General features: G+C 33.5%; 1 protein-coding gene across 1 annotated transcript in view; it reads left to right on the top strand.

Moving 5' to 3' along the window:
* The window catches only part of LOC130802298 (3-ketoacyl-CoA synthase 6-like), a 3110-nt gene extending 2360 nt beyond the window's left edge, over positions 1-750 (top strand). The window contains exon 2 of the mRNA XM_057666252.1: positions 1-750. This exon is cut by the window's left edge and continues 375 nt beyond it. Coding sequence (XP_057522235.1) covers positions 1-399 — 399 coding nt within the window. The 3' untranslated portion in view covers positions 400-750.
* Positions 751-965: the final 215 nt, after the last annotated feature.

Genomic DNA, 965 nt, shown 5'->3' with positions numbered 1-965 from the left:
ATCGGGAGGAAGCTCTTTAACCCGAAATGGAAGCCCTATATTCCAGACTTCAAACAAGCATTCGAGCATTTTTGTATCCATGCTGGTGGTCGGGCTGTCATTGATGAGCTTCAAAAGAACTTACAACTCTCCGCAGAACATTGTGAGGCTTCTAGGATGACATTACATAGGTTTGGAAATACGTCTTCATCCTCCCTTTGGTATGAGCTTAGCTACATCGAGGCTAAAGGAAGGATGAAAAAAGGAGACCGCGTTTGGCAAATAGCTTTTGGAAGTGGATTTAAGTGTAACAGTGCTGTTTGGAAGTGCAATCGTACAATCAAAGCACCCACCGACGGCCCTTGGTCTGATTGCATTGATCGATACCCTGTCCACATACCCGATGTTGTGAAGCTTTAGAAGTTCCATTTTAATATTCTCAATCAAATGATGTGTTTATTGAACATTCATCTATTATCATATATTATTGTTTGATTAACTAAATGTGGTTATTTCTATCATAATTATAAGATAAGAAGGAATTCCACTTTGTAATGATTTCTAAGTTATAGCATAGTTTTCTAAAGGTTTCTAATAGAAACCTATCATATTTTTATGCATTTTATGTTAACTTTTGTTGTAATATTGTACTATATATCACTTGTTAGAATTAGATACTGTACCTTATCATCATACATTACAATGTACTAATACTACTACAAGTACACAAGGAGTTACCATATATTTTTATAACTTACAAATTTTATCGTTTATCTTGTTCGTATTTTATAAACAATGGATGTATATTTTACATAAAGTTCGTACTTACAGAAAAATTTATTTATCGATTCCTTTTTATCTTGGCTATAAAAGTTTATCTATCGGCAAATATGTCAACTGGCAACATTTAACTTATGCATGAAATCATATACTTAGATAGGCTAATATACGTGCTAGTTAAGTTGTTTAGGACCTGAATTCAAGCC

Source organism: Amaranthus tricolor, chromosome 16, assembly GCF_026212465.1.
Source record: "Amaranthus tricolor cultivar Red isolate AtriRed21 chromosome 16, ASM2621246v1, whole genome shotgun sequence".
In the NCBI taxonomy this organism is placed as follows: domain Eukaryota; kingdom Viridiplantae; phylum Streptophyta; class Magnoliopsida; order Caryophyllales; family Amaranthaceae; genus Amaranthus; species Amaranthus tricolor.
This window is presented reverse-complemented; position numbering and strand designations above follow the sequence as displayed.